Below are 23,413 nucleotides of genomic sequence, written 5' to 3'. Positions count from 1 at the left end.
TGGCGGGGTGGCGACAGGAATGAATAAGGGCAGACAGTATGAATTATGTACATGTCTATATATGTATATGTATGTGTGTGTATGTATATGTATACGTTGAGATGTATAGGTATGTATATTTGCATGTGTGGACGTGTATGTATATACATTTGTATGTGGATGGGTTGGGCCATTCTTTTGTCTGTTTCCTTGTGCTACCTTGCTAATGTGGGAGACAGCAACAAAGTAAGATAAATAAGTAAATAAAAAATTTCTAGCAGTCCATGGTATACTTTAGACACATGGGAGATGTATAATTAGTGGGTTAGAGGTGTGTTGATGAATCATTATTATGTGACCATAGTTGGTCCGGCAAAATGGTTAATCCAGCAAGGCTTTGGAACCAATAGTGCCAGAAAATTCGTGGTGTACCTGTATTATCAAAATCTTTGGACCATTTCATACTGAAAGTCTAATGCAATTTTAATTTGGGCTCAGGCAGAAGTTGCGTGATATTTGTACATCTCCATGAGAAAAATATGGAATAAACAGACCATTGTATTTACCTAACTTATGGACCTGTGGAACAAGATTATTTGATGAGTCTAATTTGCAATAGATATATATTGCAAATTCTGTTAATCCTGAGATGCACTTCAGTCATACATTTGTTTCTATAAGCATTTTTCTAAGTGACTAAAAGTTGGCTGAATGAAATACGACTACCAAGATCCCACAATTTATTTCTCTGTACCATAGGAACTTTACACCCTTTAGACTGCATGTATTTATCTTGCAGTAATGTTCAAGTGAGCAGTTGATGATGTCTTTTACTCATTCAGTATGTATTGAACAACCATTATCTCCTGATTCTGAAAATATAGTCCTTGTTCTTTTCTTTGTGACTTTTCATTATTATATTTTCCTTTTCATAAGCTGAATGTTGCATGCTGCCTTTGGGGGCTCTTTATCATCGGCAACAGTTTTATAGAGATTAATTGGTACACATGAGTTAGATTTAAGTCCAGTGCATAAGTTATTGTCTTAAATGATAGTAATGGTTATGCTTAGATGTATGGATGTACCTTAGTATTGAGGAGTGCTTAGATCCACCCTCCCACATATGCAGACATCTTTCCTTTTGATTAAGCCTTTGCATTTAACCTCTTAGATGAAGGTCAGCATTTTTTGGAGAAACTGAGTTCTTTTTGACAAAGGACATTTGAAGGTCTAGTTGAAGTGATTGGAAGGGATTGAAAACATGTATCCTTCATATTTCCTACATCATGAAAGTGCTGAATTTCATTGTCACACAAGATAGGTAATCCTGATGCAATATATAGCTGTTTTGATATTGATTCTCATCTTTTTGCTTCAGGCGGTAATGATATCAGAATGTGATGGAGAGTCCTATAATACGGCTGCTACACTTCATTACTGTAGGAGAAGAATACTCACCCCTCGGGATATTATCCTCTGCCTCTTAGGTAGGGAGCAGGGTCTTAATTGGCTAGATAAAAACAGAATGGAATGTTAGATGCAGTTGAATTCACTGATGCTTCATTTGTTGGCAAGAATAATGATAGACTCCCTTTCACTAATATAACAAACATATAAGTAGATAGTGTTTGCAGTGCACTGAAGGCATGGTACCAGGCATTAAAACTTTTTGGAAGAAATCTTACATACAAACTAGAAATATGAGGATCATGACAGAATGCTCATACTTGTGTCTCAATATTTCAAATTATACTTCTTCACGAAAGTTTATCTTTTCAAACATTACAGGATGTATGTATGTAAAAGTTTAATATCTGCTTCAAAATGTTACAGGATATCGGTCATGGAACAAGGATGGTGCTGACCAATCTCTGTGCATAAAGGTCTTCAATGTTGTATATTTTATTTTCCTCTTCCTTTGCCTCTGCATAGGACCTGTTCTGCAGTACAACATCTGTCTCAAGTAATTTCACTCATATATTCCTGTTAAAGAATGCTTCATGGTATTATATATAGCGCTAGGAAAAGACAACAAAGGCCACATTCGTTCACACTCAGTCTCTAGCTGTCATGTGTAATGCACTTAACCCACAACTCCCTTTCCACGTCCAGGCCCCATAAAACTTTCCATGGTTTACCCTAGACCCTTCACATGCCCTGGTTCAATCCATTGACAGCACGTCAACCCCGGTATACCTAATCATTCCAATTCACTCCATTCCTTGCATGCCTTTCACCCTCCTGTATGTTCAAGCCCCGATCACTCAAAATCTTTTTCACTCTATCCTTCCAGGTCCAATTTGGTCTCCCACTTCTCATTCCCTCCACCTCTGACTAATATATCCTCTTTCTCAATCTTTCCTCTCTCATTCTCTCCATGTGACCAAACCATTTCAGTACACCCTCTTCTGCTCTCTCAACCACACACTTTTTATTACTGCACATCTCTCTTACCCTTTCATTACTTACTCGATCAAACCACCTCACTCCACTTATTGTCTTCAAACATTTCATTTCCAACACATCCACCCTCCTTTGCACAACCCTATCTATAACCCATGCCTTGCAACCATATAACATTGGAACCACTATTCCTTCAAACACCCATTTTTGCTCTCCGAAATAACGTTCTCACCTTCCACACGTTCTTCAATGCTCCCAGAACCTTCACCCCTCCCCAATCTTGTGAATCACTTCCGCCTCCATGGTTCCATCTGCAGCTAAGTCCACTCCCAGATATCTAAAACACTTCACTTCCTCCAGTTTTTCTCCATTCAAACTTGCCTCCAAATTAACTTGTCCCTCAACCCTACTGAACCTATTAACCTTGTTCTTATTCACATTTACTCTCAGCTTTCTTCTTTCACACACCTTACCAAATTCAGTCACCAACTTCTCCAGTATCTCACCCGAATCAATCACTAGCACTGTATCATCAGCGAACAACAACTGACTAACTTACCAAACCCTCTCATCTACAACAGACTGCATACTTGCCCCTCTCTCCAAAAGACTTGCATTAACCTCCCTAACAACCCCATCCATAAACAAATTGAACAATCATGGAGACATCATGCACCCCTGCTGCAAACTGACATTCACTGGGAACTAATCATTTTCCTTTCTTCCTACTCGTACACATGACTTTCATCCTTGATAGAAACTTTTCACTACTTCTAGCAACTTACCTCCCTCACCATATACTCTTTATACCTTCCACAGAACATCTCTATCAACTCTATCATATGCCTTCTCCAGATCCATAAATGCTACATACAAATCCATCTGTTTTCTTAGTATTTCCCATATACATTCTTCAACTTGATCCACACATCCTTTACCACTTCTGAAACCGCAATGCTCTTCCCCAATCTGATGCTTTGAACATGCCTTTCCCCACTCAATCAATACCCTTCCATATAATTTCCCAGGAATACTCAACAAACTTATACCTCTCTAATTTGAACACACTCCTTTATCCCCCTTGCCTTTATACAGTGGCACTATCCATGCATTTTGCCAATCCTCAAGCACTTCACCATGAACCATACATACATTGAATATCCTTACCAACCAGTCAACAACACAGTCACCCCCTCTTTTAATAAGTTCCATTGTAATACCATCCAAACCCGCCGCCTTGCCGGCTTTCATCTTCTGCAAAGCTTTCACTACCTCTTCTCTGTTTACCAAGCCATTCTCCCTGGCCCTTTGGTATTAAGTTTTATGATATGTGATAGAGTGTAAGAAAGTAAACTCTAGATTGATATGAGTAAAATGGAAAGTGGATGGAGAGATATGGGTGATTATTGGTGCATATGCACCTGGGCATGGGAAGAAAGATCATGAGAGGCAAGTGTTTTGGGAGCATCTGAGTGAGTGTGTTAGTAGTTTTGGTGCATGAGACCAGGTTATAGTGATGGGTGATTTGAATGCAAAGGTGAGTAATGTGGCAGTTGATGGAATAATTGGTTTACATAGGGTGTTCACTGTTGTAAATGGAAATGGTGAAGAGCTTGTAGATTTATGTGCTGAAAAAGGACTGATGATTGGGAATACCTGGTTTAAAAAGAGAGATATACATAAGTATACATATGTAAGTAGGAGAGATGGCCAGAGAGCGTTATTGGATTATGTGTTAATTGATAGGCACACGAAAGAGAGACTTTTGGATGTTAATGTGCTCCCATAACTTTCGCCCCCTCCCCCATCCTATGATTCACTTCCACTTCCATGGTTCCATCTGCTGCCAAATCCACTCCCAGATATCTAAAACACTTCATTTCCTCCAGTTTTTCTCCATTCAAACTTACCTCCCAGTTGACTTGTCCCTCAACCCTACTCTACCTAATATCCTTGCTCTTATTCACATTTACTCTCAGCTTTCTTCTTTCACACACTTTACCAAACTCAGTCACCAGCTTCTGCAGTTTCTCTCACGAATCAGTTACCAGCGCTGTATCATCAGCAAACAACAACTGACTCACTTCCCAAGCTCTCTCATCCACAACAGACTGCATACTTGCCCCTCTTTCCAAAGCTCTTCCATTCACCACCCTAACAACCCCATCCATGAACAATTTAAACAACCATGGAGACATCACACACCCCTGCCGCAGACCTACATTCACTGAGAACCAGTCATTTTCCTCTCTTCCCACATGTACACATGCCTTACATCCTCGATAAAAACTTTTCACTGCTTCTAACAACTTGCCTATTACACCATATATTCTTAATACCTTCCACAGAGCATCTCTATCAACTCTATCATATGCCTTCTCCAGATCCATAAATGCTACATACAAATCCATTTGCTTTTCTAAGTATTTCTCACATACATTCTTCAAAGCAAACACCTGATCCACACATCCTCTACCACTTCTGAAACCACACTGCTCTTCCTCAGTCTGATGCTCTGTACATGCCTTCACCCTCTCAATCAATACCCTTCCATATAATTTCCCAGGAATACTCAACAAACTGATACCTTTGTAATTTGAACACTCACCTTTATCCCCTTTGCCTTTGTACAATGGCACTATGCATGCATTCTGCCAATCCTCAGGCACTTCACCATGAGCCATACATACACTGAATATCCTCACCAACCAGTCAGCAACACAGTCACCCCCTTATTTTTAATGAATTCCACTGCAATACCATCCAAACCTGCCTTCTTGCCGGCTTCCATCTTCCGCAAAACTTTCAATACCTCTTCTCTGTTTACCAAATCATTCTCCCTAACCCTTTCACTTTGCACACCACCTTAACCAAAACACCCTATATCTGCCACTTTATTATCTAACACATTCAACAAACCTTCAACATACTCACTTTATATCCTTCTCACATCAATACTTGTTATTACCTTCCCATTATCCCCATTCACCGATGTTCCCGTTTGTTCTCTTGTCTTACGTACTTTATTTACCTCCTTCCAAAACATCTTTTTATTTTCTCTAAAATTTAATCATACTCACCCCAACTATTATTAGATTATTCTTGTGTTTAAAGTCACCCTTTTGCAAACAGTGTGACAAATTTCAACTTTGAGATGATTTTTATACATAATATGACTTGGCATAGTCTTAAAGTTATTAGAATTACCAATTTCTTTTCCTTTCCTTTTTATCGAGGATGTAAGGCATGTGTACGTGTAGGAAGAGAGGAAAGTGATTGGTTCTCAGTGAATGTAGGTTTGCGGCAGGGGTGTGTGATGTCTCCATGGTTGTTTAATTTGTTTATGGATGGGGTTGTAAAGGAGGTAAATGCAAGAGTCCTGGAAAGAGGGGCAAGTATGAAGTCTGTTGGGGATGAGAGAGCTTGGGAAGTGAGTCAATTGTTGTTCACTGATGATACAGCGCTGGTGGCTGATTCATGTGAGAAACTGCAGAAGCTGGTGACTGAGTTTGGTAAAGTGTGTGGAAGAAGAAAGTTGAGAGTAAATGTGAATAAGAGCAAGGTTATTAGGTACAGTAGGGGTGAGGGTCAAGTCAATTGGGAGGTGAGTTTGAATGGAGAAAAACTGGAGGAAGTGAAGTGTTTTAGATATCTGGGAGTGGATCTGTCAGCGGATGGAACCATGGAAGCGGAAGTGGATCATAGGGTGGGGGAGGGGGCGAAAATTTTGGGAGCCTTGAAAAATGTGTGGAAGTCGAGAACATTATCTCGGAAAGCAAAAATGGGTATGTTTGAGGGAATAGTGGTTCCAACAATGCTGTATGGTTGCGAGGCGTGGGCTATGGATAGAGATGTGCGCAGGAGGATGGATGTGCTGGAAATGAGATGTTTGAGGACAATGTGTGGTGTGAGGTGGTTTGATCGAGTAAGTAACGTAAGGGTAAGAGAGATGTGTGGAAATAAAAAGAGCGTGGTCGAGAGAGCAGAAGAGGGTGTTTTGAAATGGTTTGGGCACATGGAGAGAATGAGTGAGGAAAGATTGACCAAGAGGATATATGTGTCGGAGGTGGAGGGAACGAGGAGAAGAGGGAGACCAAATTGGAGGTGGAAAGATGGAGTGAAAAAGATTTTGTGTGATCGGGGCCTGAACATGCAGGAGGGTGAAAGGAGGGCAAGAAATAGAGTGAATTGGAGTCATGTGGTATACAGGGGTTGACGTGCTGTCAGTGGATTGAAGCAAGGCATGTGAAGCGTCTGGGGTAAACCATGGAAAGCTGTGTAGGTATGTATATTTGCGTGTCTGGACGTGTGTATGTACATGTGTATGGGGGGGGGGGGTTGGGCCATTTCTTTCGTCTGTTTCCTTGCGCTACCTCGCAAACGCGGGAGACAGCGACAAAGTATAAAAAAAAAAAAAAAAAAAAAAAATTTCTTTTCCTTTCATGCTTCTGTCTTTCTGATGATGTTTTCATATAATTGTATTGCTTTCTTGTAGCATCATCATTTATTTAGTATACTGGTAATGCAATATCATATAATACTAATGTAAAGTAACTATTGAACCCATGTGTTAGCAGAACTAGCAATGTGAATTCATTAGGAGATGTTTATACCTTTGCCTGTCTATCTCAATTTGAATGTGTCAAGATGTTCAGTGTTATAGATGTTTGGTGGATTCTTGGACAACTGTGCCTTTTGTATGAGAATTGTTCTCTGGATATAGATAAATAGATGAAAGTGTGCAGATGTTAATATACTCATTTTTCTTTCAGGAGGGATCAAGGCATAGGAAATGAAATGATGATCCATCATGTAAATTCTTCTTCATTTGGTAAACTATAAGTTGTGTCACCACTTGCAAAGTAGGGGAAACTTTAATTGTCAGGTTAACTATATGGAATAATAATTTTAGTCATCCCATAGCAAACACTTAATTCTTTACAGTGTAGTATGGCATTTCAGTTTGATTAGAAACATTGCCTGAACTATAGATAAACCCAATTCTATTACCTGTTCTAGTTGTGAGAAATACTATTTTTGAAATGGGTACAATTGGAAAGATAATACAGTTTTCCCTTTCAGCTGATGGAGAAAGTCACTGGTGTTCTGGGAGTTTGGCTTTTGTGTACATCATTCCCAGTCTAATGTTTTTCTTTGCCTTCTTGGTGACTTGTGTTATCGTAAGACTTGGGGAATCAGAACATCTACAAACATTATTAGAAAGGGTTAGTTGTTGTTGGTGTATCATTTTTCATTGTGTACTAATTTGGTCAGTTTGAAGCAGTATTTTGAATTGTATATTGTTATAGACTTTTCTTCATAATTTTTTTGTCTCCTATGTACTGTGGTAGTCTTAGGAACAGATAAAGAAATAGCCTCATTTTCATACATCCAGTCTTTAACTGTCATGAACAATACACAAAAACCAGAGCCCTCTCTCTATAGCCAAACCCTGCAGATCTTTCTGTAATTAACTGTCTATTTGTAAAGTATTGGGAGAGAGTTCTCCATTCATGGGGCCCCATCTCCTGAACTTTTTACCAGCAATTACTGTCTCTTGGTTAGTTTATGCCAACCATCCACCATGCTAACACATAACCAGAACTTCTTAACATCATTTCTGACTAAGTTTGCTTTTTGTCCAGCTTTTTTGTCATGTTACTTAACCTGATTTAAAAATTTGAAGGCTGTTGCTAGATCCCTTTATATCTCATCTCCTTTATGGTGGACAGTTTGGTAGCCCTTAGCCTCTCATTTTTGCTCAGTCCTGTTAATTCAGCTACCATCTCAGTTGCTATTCTTTGTACCTTCTCAGTCAGATTTCTGTGGTTCTTTACATGTGGTGACCTCACTTGCAATGCATAATTCAGTTTTAGTTTGATCTGTGTGTTGAATAATGTACCAAACATGACCTTGTCCATATACTCGAATGTGAGTCTTATATATGCTGGCAGTTTTGTTCCCCTTTTCGTTATACACTGGCACCATATAGGAATTCTCCCAATCCTCAGGCACCACACCTTGAGCCATGCATGCATTTAAAATCTTAACTAACCACTCAGTGACATCATTAACCCTGTTTTTGAGAAATTCACTTGCAATTCCTTTCATTCCAACTGTTTTGCCATATCTTATCCTACACAAGGCATTTCCTGTCTCTTCTCTTTTCACCAAACTACCTGCCAAGATTCTCTTACTTTGCATGTTTCCACATCCTAAGCATCCTGCATCTGCTACCGTATCATCTAACATATTCAGTATTCCATCAAAATGCTCAGTCCTTCTCCTCTTAGATGCTCCTCTTTGTATCCTCATAATGAGGTCTTTGTACTTCTATAGGTATGGTGTCCAGACTTGCAAGGAATAACTTGGTTTTGGTCTGATATAGAAAGTGAAAGATCAGAACATGTTTATGTTCATATACTCGAATGCCATTCTTTTATGTGCCAGCAGTTTTCTCCTCCCTTGCCTCTGAACATTGGCACTATACAGATATTCCTCTGACCCTCATACACTACACCTTGAGCCGTGCATACACTGAAAAATGTTGAATAACCACGTAACCTCACTATGACCCCCTTTCCTGAGAAGTTCACCATCATTCATGTCTGCTCCAATAGCTTTGCCACACCTTGTCTTACACAAGGCATTCACTGCCTCTTATCTTTTCACTGACTACTCTCATTTTTTTATTGTGACTGATATGGTATGGACAAGTAACTTGACCAAATCAAGGCCAACTTAGGTGAGAAAAAAATAAAAAGAAAAAGAAAGTAGAAACTAATCAGGGCTCCACTAGTGTTTGTAGACCTAACTCTTAAAGGATGAAAGGCTTATGAAAAGGAAAAAAATAATGAAGAAAGAGAATTTTGTAGTGTAGCATTCAAGGGAAGAAGGAGGCATTATAGCAGCCAATCTTCAAGTGGCTGGTCTCTCCACAGAACCTGTGGGAAGCAACAACCAAACAAGTGCCATGGGTCCAGTCCTTGAAGGTGGGGACACATGTTGACAGTTCATGAGCACAATGGCCAAAATAATACCTATAGAATAGAGGAAGAGCAGCAACATTGCATGTTATGGAAAATGAAGGTTGGAGAGAGGTGATGCCAGGAGAATTACTGAGATGGAAGGTTTTTAATTCCTCTCTATTGATTAAAGAGGTGAAGGATGAACCACTCCAGAAGTATGAATAGTTTTTCATACTTGGGCAAATAGAACTCTGTAGATGTGAAACAGCTGCTCACAAGAAAAATTATCATTGCACCCATACCTGTATCAAACCACCTGTGTGAGGTGGTTTGATCGAGTAAGTAATGAAAGGATAAGAGAGATGTGTGGTAATAAAAAGTGTGGTTGAGAGAGATGAGGGCGTGTTGAAATGGTTTGGACATATGAAGAGAATGAGTGAGGAAAGGTTGACAAAGAAATACATGTGTCAGAGGTGGAGGGAGCAAGGAGAAGTGGGAGACCAAATTGGAGGTTGAAGGATGGAGTGAAAAAGATTTTGAGTGATCGGGACCTGAACATACAGTAGGCATGCAAGGAATAGAGTGAATTGGAACAACGTGGTATACCGGGGTCAATGTGCTGTCAATGGACTGAACCAGGGCATGTGAAATGTCTGGGGTAAACCATGGAAGGGTCTGTGGGGCCTGGATGTGGATAGGGAGCTGTGGTTTTAGTGCATTACACATAACAGCTATAGACTGAGTGTGAATGAATGAGGCCTTTTTGTCTGTTTTCCTGGCACTACCTCGCTGAAGTAGGGGGGTAGCGATGCTGTATCCTGTAGGGCTGGGTGTTGCCAGGAATGGATGAGGGCAAGCAAGTATGAATATATACAAGTACATATATGTATATGTCTGTGTATTTATATGTTTGTATATGTTGATATGCATATGTACGTGTATGTGTTTATGTGTATATGAGTGGATGGGCCAATCTTCATCTGTTTCCTAGCGCTACTTCACTGTTGCAGGAAATGGCAATCAAGTATAATGGATAAACATAAATATCCATTTCATGTGTGGCGGTGTGGCAGCGGGAGTGGATGAAGGCAGCATGTATGAATATGTACATGTGTATATATGTATATGTCTGTGTATGTATATGTATGTTTATGTTGAAATGTATAGGTATGTATATGTGCGTGTGTGGGCGTTTATGTATATACATGTGTAAGTGGGTGAGTTGGGCCATTCTTTTGTCTGTTTCCTTGCGCTACCTTGATAACGCAGGAGACAGCAACAAAGTGTAATAAATGAATAAATAAATGAATAACCTATACAACACTCTCAGCTTTAAGAAAGATGTCTTTGTGATGTTGATTATGTGGGGTTTCCAGGACAGAGTGAAGAACATAGTAATACCCAACATGTTTATATTATTACAGGGTTGAATTTTGGTGTTTTGAAATTGAAGAGAGGGAAGATGAATGATTCTTAGAAAGAGATATAGGGAGATAATGCATCTTAGCACCATTTTATTTTACAAGGACACTGCTGCACAGGTACAACTTGAGAGAGGAAGTATGATCTGTTTGAGAAAGAGAATGAGTCTGAAAGAGAAGAAAAGTGAGTTCAAGTATGTAAAGTGAAATCATCTGCACAAGAGTGAATTGAGTTAAAAGTAGAAGAGAGATCATTTATTGAGAGAAGAAAGAGAGTAGGTGATAAGACAGAACCCTGAGAAACACTAGTATTGATAAGATAGAAAAGATAAGTTACTCCATTGATGAGTACTCTGATGGATTGGTCAGAAAAGAAACTTCATTAGAGAACAGAGAGAAGCAGTGAAACCAGAGGAAAATATTTTAGAGAGAAAAGACATGCCACATGCTGTCAAATGCTTTGGAGGTGTTGAGGGCTATGACAAAAGTTTCACCAAAATCCATTGGAAAGAAGGACCAGAGGTCAGTTACAAAGGAAAGATCACCTAGCACTGCAAAATCCATACTGGTGATCTGAAAGAAGGGATTGGGATTCTAAGTGCTTAATGAAGTGAGAATTTAGGAAAGTTTCAAAGACTGGAGTTAGCAGAATTGAGAGCAGGGGGAGATAGATGGTGGATTAAAGTGGTCTCTTTGGGGTGGGCTGCAGCAGGTGGAAGGGAAAGTGGAAACCCTGGCTTTTTTGGCAGAGGTGAAATAGGCAAGCAAATATTGGAGCTAGCTCAGGAGTACACTCCCTTAGAACTCGAGGAAGTATTTCATCAGAGCCATATTCCTTGTCCACTTGGATCTGGGAGAGAACCTTGAAGACCACAAAGATTGGTTAGACTCTAACCAGAATGATCCTGGTGGAGCCAAGGCTTTCTTTTCCTCTCCTTAATGATCTGGAACAATCAATCACACCCTACCCGAGTTCCTGACCCTCAAGACCATTCTTCTTACACACCTGACCTCTTTTTCATCTCTGAACCCTCCTTCTACACATATACCATTTCTGCCCCCTTTGGGTCCCCTGAACACAAACTTATTTCTATCATTTCTAATTTGGCACAAGCATCCTCTATCCCAACCCTCCAAATGCCAACTTTGGCACTTTGGAAGAGCTCACTAGTTATTCCTGCCCAGATTCTTTACTGAATTTCCCTGAAATGGGTGAAGAGAATTTAGGAGATGGCATAGGTTCAGAGGGAGGAGACAAGGTTGAAAGATTAGAATCTGAATCATCCAGAGTTGAATTAGAGGAAAACAAGATACTGAAAAGAGGTGCTTTATCAGGTGGAGAACAGTACATTGATAAGGTTGGAAAAGACAAGGAAAGGTTGAATTTTAGTTGTTGGAGATGCTTTTGAGTTAGGACCGAAGATGTTTGTCAATAGAAGTCAAGTCAGCACACTTTCTTTTTATAGAAGTGCACTTGGCTCTTCGAGGAACAGCTTTGCATTGATTGCATGCAGAAATGAAAGCAGAGTGGGTTTCTGAGGAAGGGAAGAGTTTCATGGTCAAGTACACACTGTCCCTAAAATGACATTCATGAGAGCAGTAGCATTTAAACCATGATTGAGGATAAAGAGAGACAGAAGATGGGATGTAGGACTCCATCCCAACCAAAGTATCCTCTGCTGTCCATTCAGCACAGCATGAGGCATCCCAACCAGAGAAGCAGTACCCATTTCAGGGAAATTCAGTAAAGAATCTGGGCAGGAATAACTAGTGAGCTCTTCCAAAGTGCCAAAGTTGGCATTTGGAGGGTTGGGATAGAGGATGCTTGTGCCAAATTAGAAATGATAGAAATAAGTTTGTGTTCAGGGGACCCAAAGGGGGCAGAAATGGTATATGTGTAGAAGGAGGGTTCAGAGATGAAAAAGAGGTCATGTGTGTAAGAAGAATGGTCTTGAGGGTCAGGAACTCGGGTAGGGTGTGATTGATTGTTCCAGATCATTAAGGAGAGGAAAAGAAAGCCTTGGCTCCACCAGGATCATTCTGGTTAGAGTCTAACCAATCTTTGTGGTGTATATTGAAATCCCCTGAATGGAGGATCTTGGTGAATGGATGAGAAGAGTACAGAGCTTTGTGGCAAGAAGTTAAATGGTCAAAGAGTTGTACATAGCTGGAAGAATTAGGGGAGAAATGAATTAAACATAAAAGCAGTGTAGTAGAAGGTAAGAGAGATTTTGAGCCAAAGGACATCAGAGCCATGAGGTGAGCAATAGGTGTTTTTGTACTACAGTAGCAGAAATGATGATAGAGATTATAGTTGGAGATCTGATGGTGCAGAGAGAAGCTGCCTTAGACAGTTGGCATTCAAAGAGAGGTTAAAGATGTAAGGAAGTATTCAGATGATGTTCCACAGAGGGAAGGTTAGAATGAAGACCATGAGTGTTGCAGAAATATGTGTGGATGTATATATATGTATATACATGTGTATGGGGGTAGGTTGGGCCATTTCTTTCGTCTGTTTCCTTGCGCTACCTCGCAAACGCGGGAGACAGCGACAAAGCAAAAAAAAGAAAATATATATATATATATATTTTTTTTTTTTGCTTTGTCGCTGTCTCCCGCGTTTGCAAGGTAGCGCAAGGAAACAGACGAAAGAAATGGCCCAACCCACCCCATACACATGTATATACATACGTCCACACACGCAAATATACATACCTACACAGCTTTCCATGGTTTACCCCAGACGCTTCACATGCCTTGATTCAATCCACTGACAGCACGTCAACCCCGGTATACCACATCGCTCCAATTCACTCTATTCCTTGCCCTCCTTTCACCCTGCTGCATGTTCAGGCCCCGATCACACAAAATCTTTTTCACTCCATCTTTCCACCTCCAATTTGGTCTCCCTCTTCTCCTCGTTCCCTCCACCTCCGACACGTATATCCTCTAGGTCAATCTTTCCTCTCATTCTCTCCATGTGACCAAACCATTTCAAAACACCCTCTTCTGCTCTCTCAACCACGCTCTTTTTATTTCCACACATCTCTCTTACCCTTACGTTACTTACTTGATCAAACCACCTCACACCACACATTGTCCTCAAACATCTCATTTCCAGCACATCCATTCTCCTGCGCACAACTCTATCCATAGTCCACGCCTCGCAACCATACAACATTGTTGGAACCACTATTCCTTCAAACATACACATTTTTGCTTTCCGAGATAATGTTCTCGACTTCCACACATTCTTCAAGGCTTCCAGAATTTTCGCCCCCTCCCCCACCCTATGATCCACTTCCGCTTCCATGGTTCCATCCGCTGCCAGATCCACTCCCAGATATCTAAAACACTTCACTTCCTCCAGTTTTTCTCCATTCAAACTCACCTCCCAGTTGACTTGACCCTCAACCCTACTGTACCTAATAACCTTGCTCTTATTCACATTTACTCTTAACTTTCTTCTTTCACACACTTTACCAAACTCAGTCACCAGCTTCTGCAGTTTCTCACATGAATCAGCCACCAGCGCTGTATCATCAGCGAACAACAACTGACTCACTTCCCAAGTTCTCTCATCCCCAACAGACTTCATACTTGCCCCTCTTTCCAAAACTCTTGCATTCACCTCCCTAACAACCCCATCCATAAACAAATTAAACAACCATGGAGACATCACACACCCCTGCCGCAAACCTACATTCGCTGAGAACCAATCACTTTCCTCTCTTCCTACATATATGTGTGTGTTCCTATGAGTCCACAAGGAAAATGAAACACGAAAAGTTCCCAAGTGCACTTTCGTGTAATAATCACATCATCAGGGGAGACACAAGAGAGGAATATAACATTCAGTTGATATACATCGAAGAGACGAAGCTAGGACGCCATTTGGTTCACATGTTTACCAAATGGCATCCTAGCTTCGTCTCTTTGATGTATATCAACTGACTGTTATATTCCTCTCTTGTGTCTCCCCTGATGATGTGATTATTACACGAAAGTGCACTTGGGAACTTTTCGTGTTTCATTTTCCCCGTGGACTCATAGGAATATCTTGATCACGCGCAAAATTGTGATCCTTTCCAATATATATGTGTATGTGGTGGGTGGGGAGGAGCCTTCTACTTTACTATCCTGTCTCCATCTTTTTCACTCCCTGCACCTTCCTCTAGACCTCATCTTTCTGGTGTACATCTCCCAGTTACTCCCATTCCTTCCCTGCAGGTAACCGTCAATCACCTCTGGGAATAGAGGAGAAAGAACACTGCCTAGTATTCCTATGTTTCGTGGAAGGTAACTAAAAGGGGCAGAAGTTGGGGGCTGGAAACCTTTCCCTTCCTGTATTTCAATTTCTGAAAGATGGAACAGAAGAAGGAGCCACATGAGGAGTCCACATCCTCCTCTGAGTTTCAGGCTAGGGCATCTGAATGTGCATGGATGTAACAGGATTTGAAGAATGAAGAGATATAAAGCATATTTTGGGAGAGTAACTTGGATGTTCTGTCTCTGAGTGAAACAAAGCTCAAGGGGAAGGGGGAGGAATGGTTTAGAAATTTACTTGGGGTAAAGTCTAGGGTTAGTGTAAGGGCAGTAGAAGTGGAGGTGTGGCACTTCTGCGAGAGGAAGAGGTGTGGGAATGTGTGATTAGTGTCAGGAATTGAGCTTGACTAATATGGGTGAAAATGAAATTTGATTACGAGGGGTGGGTGACTATTAGTGCTTGTGCACTTGGTAGTGAGAGAAGTAAGAAAGAGAGAGAGAGAGGCAAGTGTTTTGTGAGTTTTTGAGTATGTGATCAATATTTGTGATCACTATTTGCATTTTACATGGAGAGAGTTTTACACTTATCTTACCCGTTCTTCTTAACCTTTTATACAGTATTTCTGCCGTGTTCATGCACACAGACACCCAAGCTTATACCAGATAACCATTCAGTCAACTATCCTCTAGGGGAGGATTTGAACCTATGTGGGTTTGATCCCACGCGGCCTGTGCGTGGATGATGGTCTGTAATGCCAACTTCTATGCCACGGTGGTCCATGTGTGCATTAGCAATTGTGATGCAAGGATCACATAATAGTGTTATAGTTTCATTGCAAGAGTAGTTTACATAACAGTGGAGGTAATGATTAAGAGGCATGGCATACCCATTGTCAGTGAAAATTAAGAACAACCTGTGAAGCTGTTTGCTGAAAAAGAACAGAATATCTCATTTAAAAAGAGAGACACACACAAGTATACATGGATGAGTTAGTTTTATTGATCAATGGGCATTAGTGTATTATATCCAAATTGATGGACATTCTGAGGAGAGACCTTTAGATCTTAATGTACTGGGAGAGACAGCTGGTGGGATATCTGATCAGTGAGGCTTAGGGAAAATAAGAAATCTGATTGGTGGTAAGTGGGTGGTGTGAGTGAGTGAGCTTGGAAGAGAGGCTTGTGTTATGAGGTACCAGGAGAGATTAGGTGAAGAATGATGAAAGTTGAGAGTAAACAAAACTTGGGGAGTGGGCAAGGAATGAAAGGTATTTTGGGAAGCATTGTAGGTAGTAGTTTGTAGGCAGCCAATGACCAGGGAGTTTATTACCAGTACTATCCGCCTGGGTATTAGGAGGATTAGTGACATCTGCTTAGTAAGCCAGCACTTTAGTGGTTGTCAAGTTGCACTCCTCTGACCTAGGTAGCTGTCTTTTCTATCTGCCTCATTAACATTTGGACTACTGGCATTCTGTCCACAAACATACAATCTCCCCTTGTCATTTGTAACACTTTTCAATGTTTAGCTCACGCAGCTCATTCTTCGTAACTCCAGATTTTCCTGTAGTGAGCACTATACGCTAGCCCTGCCTTTTGGCAAAATGGTAGGAGCAGTAGATAGAAGTAGTGGGTACGAACATTTAGGCAGGAGCTTTAGGTAGGAACATTAGGTGGAAGTAGCAGATAGGAGCCTTAGATTGAAATATTCGTTATGAACTTTAGGTTAAAGCCTCTGCAAACACTGCAAAAGATTTGCCTTTTGCCAGTGGCCTGTTAAGGGTGAGGCATTAAAGGCTAAGAAGTGGCACTGGAGTTCTTCAGTTATGGAGACTGTGTTGCCGTGGCCACCCCTTTGATGGACTTCCATTTGGAATGGGCATCAGAGACATGAATAGTTAGAATACTTACATGTTTGAGAAAATTGTGTGGTAAGCAGAAGGTTGGTTGTGGGTGTGTGAGAAAGGGTAGTGAGTAACGATATGAGGAAGTTATATTGTTAATGGAAGAGAAAAGAAAGAATTCTTTCACATTTCTTATACTTAGTCACTCTCTCCTGCGTTAGCGAGGTAGCGCAAGGAAACAGACGAAAGAATGGCCCAACCTACCCACATACACATGTATATAAATGAATGCCCTCACATGAACATATACATACCTATACATTTCAACGTATACATATATGCACATGCACAGACATGTACATATATACACATGTTCATATTCATACTTGCTGCCTTCATCCATTCCTGTTGCCACCCAGTCACACATGAAATGCCACCCCCTCCCACCGTGTGCATGAGGTAGTGCTTGGAAAAGACAGCAAAGGCCACATTTGTTCACACTCAGTCTCTAGCTGTCATGTGTAATGCACTGAAACCGCAGTTCCCTTTCCACATCCAGGCCCCCAAACTTTTCCATGGATTACCACAGATGCTTCACATGCCCTGGCTCAATCCATTGACAGCACGTCGACCCCAGTATACCACATCGTTCCAGTTCACTCTGTTCTTTCCACACCTTTCACCCTCATATATGTTCAGGCCCAGATCACTCAAAATCTTTTTCACTCCATCCTTCTACCTCCAATTTGGTCTCCCACTTCTCGTTCCCTCCACCTCTGACACATATATCCTCTTTGTCAATCTTTCCTCACTCATTCTCTCCATGTGACCAAACCATTTCAATACACACTCTTCTGCTTTCTCAACCACACTCTTTTTATTACCACACATCTCTCTTACCCTATCATTACTTACTCGATCATATTGTCCTCAAACATCTCATTTCCAACACATCCACCCTCCTCCACACAACCCTATCTATAGCCCATGCCATGCAACCATGTAACATTATTGGAACCACTATTCCTTCAAACATACCCATTTTTGCTCTCCGAGATAACTTTCTTGCCTTCCACACATTCTTCAATGCATCCAGAACCTTCGCCCCTCCCCCACCCTGTGACTCACTTCTGCTTCCATGGTTCCATCCGCTGTTATATCCACTCCCAGATATCTAAAACACTTCACTTCCTCCAGTTTTTCTCCATTCAAACTTACCTCCCAATTAACTTGTCCCTCAACCCAACTGAACGTAATTACCTTGCTCTTATTCACATTTACTCTCAGCTTTCTTCTTTCACACTCTTCACCAAACTCAATCACCAACTTCTGCAGTTTTTTCACCTGAATCAGCCACCAGTGCTGTATCATCAGCAAACAACAACCTTTTCACTTCCCAAGCCCTCTCATCCACAACAGACTGCATATTTGCCCTTCTCTCCAAAATTCTTGCATTCACCTCCCTAACAAACCCATCCACAAACAAATAAACAACCATGGAGACATCACGCACCCCTGCTGCACACCTATATTCACTGGGAACCAATCACTTTCCTCTCTTCATACTCATACACATGCATTACATCCTTGATGAAAACATTTCACTGCTTCTAGCAACTTACCTCCCACACCATATACTCTTAATACCTTCCACAAAACATCTCTGTCAACTCTATCATATGCCTTCTCCAGATCCATAAATGCTACATACAAATCCATCTGTTTTTCTAAGTATTTCTCACATACATTCTTCAAAGCAAACACCTGATCCACACATCCTCTACCACTTCTAAAACCACACTGCTCTTCCCCAGTATGATTCTCTGTACATGCCTTTACCCTCTCAGTCAATACTCTCCCATATAATTTCCCAGGAATACTCAACAAACTTACATCTCTGTAATTTGAACACTCGCCTTTATCCCCTTTGCCTTTGTACAATGGCACTATGCATGCATTCTGCCAATCCTCAGGCACTTCACCATGAACGATACATACATTGAATATCCTTACCAACCAGTCAACAACACATTCACCACCTTTTTTAATAAATTCCACTGCAATACCATCCAAACCCGCTGCTTTGCCGGCTTTCATCTTTTGCAAGTCTTTCAATACCTCTTCTCTGTTTACCAAACCATTCTCCCTAACCCACTCACTGCGCACACCTCCATGACCAAAACACCCTATATCTGCCACTCTTTATCATTAAACATTCAACAAACCTTCAAGATACTCACTCCATCTCCTTCTCACTTCACCGCTACTTGTTATTACCTCCCCATTATCCCCGTCACCGATGTTCCCATGTGTTCTCTTGTCGTACGCACTTTATTTACCTCCTTCCAAAATTTCTTTTTATTCTCCGTAAAATTTAATGATACTAGCTCACCCGAACTCTCATTTGCCCTCTTTTTCACCTCTTGCACTTTTCTCTTGACCTCCTGCCTCTTACTTTCATACATCTCCCAGTCATTTGCACTACTTCCCTGCAAAAATCGTCCAAATGCCTCTGTCTTCTCTTTCATTAGTACTCTTACTTCTTCATCCCACCACTCACTACCCTTTCTAATCTGCCCATCTCACACCTTTCTCATGCCACAAGCATCTTTTGTGCAAGCCATCACTGCTTCCCTAAATGCATCCATTCCTCCCCCACTCCCCTTATGTCATTTGCTCTCACCTTTTCCCATTCTGCACTTAATCTCTCCTGGTACTTCCTCGCAAAAGTCTCCTTTCCAAGCTCACTTACTCTCACCACTCTCTTCACCCCAACATTCTCTCTTCTTCTCTGAAAACCTCTACAAATCTTCACCTTCGCCTCTACAAGATAATGATCAGACATCCCTCCAGATGCCCCTCTCAGCACATTAGCATCCAATGGTCTCTCTTTCATGCGCCTATCAATTAACACGTAATCCAATAACGCTCTCTGGCCATCTCTCCTTCTTACATATATGTCTCTTTTTAAACCAGGGTATTCCCAATGACCAGTCCTTTTTCAGCACACAAATCTGCAAGCTCTTCACCATTTCCATTTACAACACTGAACACCTCACGTACACTAATTATACCCCCACTGCCACATTACTCACCTTTGCATTCAAATCACCCATCACTATAACCCAGTCTCATGCATCATAGCTGCTAACACACTCTTTCAGCTGCTCCTAAAACACTTGCCTCTCATGATCTTTCTTCTCATGACCAGGTGCACAGGCACCATTAATAACCCATTTCTCTCCATCCACTTGCACTCTATCACACTCCCATAACTGCTGCTTCAGGAGTAGTGTTACTCCTTTCTTTGTTCTTGTCCTCTCACAAACCCCTGACTTTACTCCCAAGACATTCCCAAACCACTCTTCCTCTTTACCCTTGAGCTTTGTTTCACTCAGTGATGGTTGATTTGATTGAAAAGGTGAGTAATGTGGCAGTTGACAGTATAATTGGTGTACATAGGGTGTTCAATGTTGTAAATGGAAATGTTGAAGAGCTTGTAGATTTGTGTGCTGAAAAACACCCTCTTCTTCTCTCTCAACCACACTCTTTTTATTACCACACATCTCTCTTACCCTTTCATTACTTATTCGATCAAACCACATCACATCACATATTGTCCTCAAACATCTCATTCTAACACATCCACTCTCCTCCACACAACTCTATCTATAGCCCATAGCTCACAACCATACAAAATTGTTGGAACCACTATTCCTTCAAACATAACTATTTTCGCTTTGCAAGATAATGTTCTCGACTTCCACACATTTTTCAACACTCCCAGAACTTTCACCCCCTCCCCCACCCTATGATTCACTCGCACTTCCATGGTTCCATCTCCTGGAGGGAACGAGAAGTGGGAGACCAAATTGGAGTCGGAAAGATTGAGTGAAAAAGATTTTGAGTGATCGGGGCCTGAACATGTAGGAGGGTGAAAGACGTGCAAGGAATAGAGTGAATTGGAACGATGTGGTGTACCGGGGTCGACGTGCTGTCAATGGATTGAACCAGGGCATGTGAAGTGTCTGGGATAAACCATGGAAAGTTTTGTGGGGCCTGGATGTGGAAAGGGAGCTGTGGTTTCGGTGCATTATACATGACAGCTAGAGACTGAGTGTGAACGAATGTGGCGTTTGTTCTCTTTTCCTAGCACTACCTTGCGCACATGCGGGGGGAGGGGTTTGTCATTTCATGTGTGCCGAGGTGGCGACGGGAATGAATAAGTGCAGACAGTATGAATTATGTAAATGTGTATATATGTATATGTCTTAGTGTGTTTATATTTATGTATACATTGAGATGTATAGGTATGTATATGTGTGTGTATGTGTGGACGTATGTGTATATACATGTGTATGTGGGTGGGTTGGGCCATTCTTTCGTCTGTTTCCTTGCGCTACCTTGCTAACGCGGGAGACAGCGACAAAGTATGACAAAATAGATAAAATGAATAAAATGTATATGTATGTCTGTATATGTATATGTATGTATACTTTGAAATGTGTATATTTGTGTGTGGGTGTTTATGTATGTACATTTGTATGTGGGTGGGTTGGGCCATTCCTTGCCTGTTTCCTTGCGCTGCCTTACTGACATGGGAGAGGGTGATTAAGTATAATAGATAAATGAATATAAGATCCATCAAACTCTCTCTCAACACCTCCCCTGGTCTGGATGTCCTTCATATTCTTTTTTTACCAGAAACAGTTTAATCATACTCTTGTGTGTCCTGTTTTCCTGTTTTTTTTTTTTTTTTTTTTTTTTTTTTTTTTTATACTTTGTCGCCGTCTCCCGCGTTTGCGAGGTAGCGCAAGGAAACAGACGAAAGAAATGGCCCAACCCCCCCCCCCCCCCATACACATGTACATACACACGTCCACACACGCAAATATACATACCTACACAGCTTTCCATGGTTTACCCCAGACGCTTCACATGCCTTGCTTCAATCCACTGACAGCACGTCAACCCCTGTATACCACATGACTCCAATTCACTCTATTTCTTGCCCTCCTTTCACCCTTCTGCATGTTCAGGCCCCGATCACACAAAATCTTTTTCACTCCATCTTTCCACCTCCAATTTGGTCTCCCTCTTCTCCTCGTTCCCTCCACCTCCGACACATATATCCTCTTGGTCAATCTCTCCTCACTCATTCTCTCCATGTGCCCAAACCATTTCAAAACACCCTCTTCTGCTCTCTCAACCACGCTCTTTTTATTTCCACACATCTCTCTTACCCTTACGTTACTTACTCGATCAAACCACCTCACACCACACATTGTCCTCAAACATCTCATTTCCAGCACATCCATCCTCCTGCGCACATCTCTATCCATAGCCCACGCCTCGCAACCATACAACATTGTTGGAACCACTATTCCCTCAAACATACCCATTTTTGCTTTCCGAGATAGTGTTCTCGACTTCCACACATTTTTCAAGGCTCCCAAAATTTTCGCCCCCTCCCCCACCCTATGATCCACTTCCGCTTCCATGGTTCCATCCGCTGACAGATCCACTCCCAGATATCTAAAACACTTCACTTCCTCCAGTTTTTCTCCATTCAAACTCACCTCCCAATTGACTTGACCCTCACCCCTACTGTACCTGTTGTCTTTATGATATATATTGATATCTGTATAATTTGCAATGCATGCTTGTTGATGCCCATAATCTATATATTCTTTCCCCATTTTCGTTTGTACATGGGACCTCATTCTGTCCTGTCATTCATTATTTTGCTCTGTTCTCCCCCTAGCCATTCAAGCTGCTTAACCTAGCCATTCAAATTGCCCATTACACACAGGTTCAAGATTGATGATAAATGTTTCATATATAGGAAAAAATTTGCAATCGGAAAGATACTGTCAGCGACATGAAACTTGCTGATATATTTAATCTTAGTAGTGTTTCTCACATGGTTCTTAGTTCTTCATTAATACACTAGTTTATTTGTATTAAAGAAGAAAAATCTAATTTACATTAGGGTTGTTATTATTGCAGTGATTGAGGGATTAAGTGACCTCAGACTAATGATGTAATTGATGTATATTGGAATAAGGAACCTGTTGTTACAGGTATATCTGCTAGCATCATGTTCCCCTTGGGAATTGGTGAAACAGCGTCGTCTTTGGAGTATATTTGTGGGCTGGCTGATGATGGGGATCTTCTGCTTAGTTATGTCCCTCACTTCCATGGTTCTACATCTCTTTGCTGCATCCCATATTTCATATAGCTTCATTAAACCCCAGTAAGTGCATCATTTTCCATTATGGAAGTTTTGGTTTGGTTTTGATTTCACTTAATCTGACAATAAGCAAGCTATGGTGAACTAAGCTTTGCATTGCCTTTGAGTCATCCAGCTGAACTACTTAATCAAAAAGAGGACCTGTTGTTGAAACAACAGGCCAATTGACTGGGTAATGACTTTCATGCTTCTAACATAGTTGTACAACTCCTTAGGGTTTCTTTTGCTATTTTCAGTAAAATATGTTTCATATTGACATTTAGTTTGTTCTTAGGTATTATG

General features: G+C 41.1%; 1 protein-coding gene across 6 annotated transcripts in view; it reads left to right on the top strand.

Annotated features, from left to right (window-relative positions):
• GrlHz (Gustatory receptor-like Holozoa) overlaps nt 1-23,413 on the top strand; it is a 252,373-nt gene that overhangs the window by 156,966 nt on the left and 71,994 nt on the right. For all 6 annotated transcript variants that reach the window (XM_071664869.1, XM_071664868.1, XM_071664867.1 and 3 more), the window contains 5 exons: nt 1,358-1,466; nt 1,813-1,942; nt 7,155-7,213; nt 7,465-7,607; nt 22,962-23,134. In XM_071664869.1, the coding sequence (XP_071520970.1) occupies nt 1,358-1,466; nt 1,813-1,942; nt 7,155-7,213; nt 7,465-7,607; nt 22,962-23,134 (614 nt within the window). The remainder of the gene's footprint in view (nt 1-1,357; nt 1,467-1,812; nt 1,943-7,154; nt 7,214-7,464; nt 7,608-22,961; nt 23,135-23,413) is intronic.

This window comes from Panulirus ornatus, chromosome 9, assembly GCF_036320965.1.
Source record: "Panulirus ornatus isolate Po-2019 chromosome 9, ASM3632096v1, whole genome shotgun sequence".
In the NCBI taxonomy this organism is placed as follows: Eukaryota; Metazoa; Arthropoda; class Malacostraca; order Decapoda; family Palinuridae; genus Panulirus; species Panulirus ornatus.
The sequence above is the reverse complement of the archived record's forward strand: the minus strand, read 5'-3'. Positions and strand labels throughout refer to the sequence as shown.